This window comes from Colobus angolensis, unplaced genomic scaffold (genome assembly GCF_000951035.1).
Source record: "Colobus angolensis palliatus isolate OR3802 unplaced genomic scaffold, Cang.pa_1.0 Scaffold768, whole genome shotgun sequence".
Lineage (NCBI taxonomy): Eukaryota > Metazoa > Chordata > Mammalia > Primates > Cercopithecidae > Colobus > Colobus angolensis.
The window spans coordinates 237,669-239,311 of record NW_012121465.1 but is presented as its reverse complement, the minus strand read 5'-3'; the positions used below and the strand labels follow the sequence as shown (position 1 = coordinate 239,311).

General features: G+C 39.9%; 1 protein-coding gene across 1 annotated transcript in view; it reads right to left on the bottom strand.

Moving 5' to 3' along the window:
- The window catches only part of LOC105501959 (ATP-dependent RNA helicase A-like), a 4,475-nt gene extending 3,371 nt beyond the window's left edge, over positions 1–1,104 (bottom strand). Inside the window, 2 exon segments of the mRNA XM_011928096.1 lie at positions 26–567; positions 570–1,104. Of these exon segments, the coding sequence (XP_011783486.1) occupies positions 26–567; positions 570–1,104 (1,077 nt within the window).
- Positions 1,105–1,643: the final 539 nt, after the last annotated feature.

The window sequence follows — 1,643 nt, the reverse complement described above, 5'->3', positions numbered from 1 at the left end:
AAAATAAAAAAAAAAAAAAAACAACATAATTTATGGTAATGCTTGTTTCAGCAATATTTGTGGACAAAATAACCTTGGTTACTCCAACTGGTACTGGATCAAACACTTTGTGCTGTTCCTCTCGAGGAGTCTGAGAATGTAGAGGTAGAATCTGATACCGATGGCTTCCAAAATGTGGATTCATTTCCAAATGCTTCTGCATAGTATAAATCAAATTCCAGCCAGGCAAAAAAACCAACACAGCAACAGGAACATTAAGGGTTTCGATGTACTTAAGTAGAGCTTCGATGAGTTCAAAAGGAGTTTCCTTTTCATTCAATTGAGACGTGCTCAACCTTGTTTCTGGACCATATTCATCACCACAGATCAAGCTGCAATTTGCATCATCATCCTCATCACCATCCTTATCCTCCTTCTTCTTGTCTTTTAGTGGAGGAACAAACTGGGTCATCTGAATGCAGTCTTCCAGAAAATATTCTTGAACTGGGTAAGTCCTCCCATAAACTTCAATGATGGGGCAATTGAAGAAATATTCGCAGAACATGCTGGTATCAATAGTAGCGGAATAAGAACAATGCGAACTTCAGGATTAGCCTGAACCACATCACGCAGTACTACCAGAAGGAAGTCAGTATGAATGTCTCTTTCATGTATTTCATCTACAATTACATGACTGATTCCTCGAATGCCTGCTTCTAATTTTCTTAGGAGCACACCTACAGTACAAAACATTATACTGGCATGAGGATGAGGAAGTATAGACTGAAATCGAACTCTGTAGCCACAGCTTTTTCCAGGCTCTTCCCTTTCAAATGCAACTCGCTCTGCCACAGAAACTGCACTGATTCTTCTGGGCTGAGTTACTACAATGTTAAACTCTGTTGCTCGGTAATTCTGGATAAAGTCATCTAGAATGAACAGGGGAACCTGTGTGGTTTTCCCACACCCAGTAGCACCTCTAATAATGACAACTGAATTTTGACTGATTGCTTCCAGAATCTCACTTTCAAATTTCTTCACAGGCAGTAACTCTCTCTCCTGCAAGATTGCTTGCAAATCATGATCCTGTTCCAACTGGTACATCAATTCATTCTTTAGGTCCATGCTTTCAGAAGAGCCTTGCTCAAACACTGCCTTATGAAGAAAGAGATATAACTCCCTCAGTGGAATGCACACACCACAAAGCAGTTTCTCAGAACGCTTATATCCAGATTTTGTCTGACGATATCTCCTTTTATGCCATATGCGTGAATGTGCTCCCAAATGTCCCTTTGCAAATCTGTCCATAACGCAGTTTCAAAACTGCGTAATATACAGAAAATTTTCTCTATGTGAGATGAATAGACATATCTATCACACAGCAGTTTCACAGAAAGCTTCTTTTGGGTTTTTCTCTGAGTATATTTCCTTTTACAACATAGCCATTCATACACTCTCGAATGTCCCCTGCAGCATTTTCTCCAAATGGGATTCCACAATACTCAATGAGAAGAAAACTATAACTCTACGATTAGAATTCACAGGTCACAAAGCAGCTCCTAAGATACCTTCTCTTCAGTATCTGCCTGAAGATATTTTCGTTTTCACCGTAAGGCTCAAAACACTCCCGTGTATCCCTTCGCTGACTCACTGAAAAGAGTGTG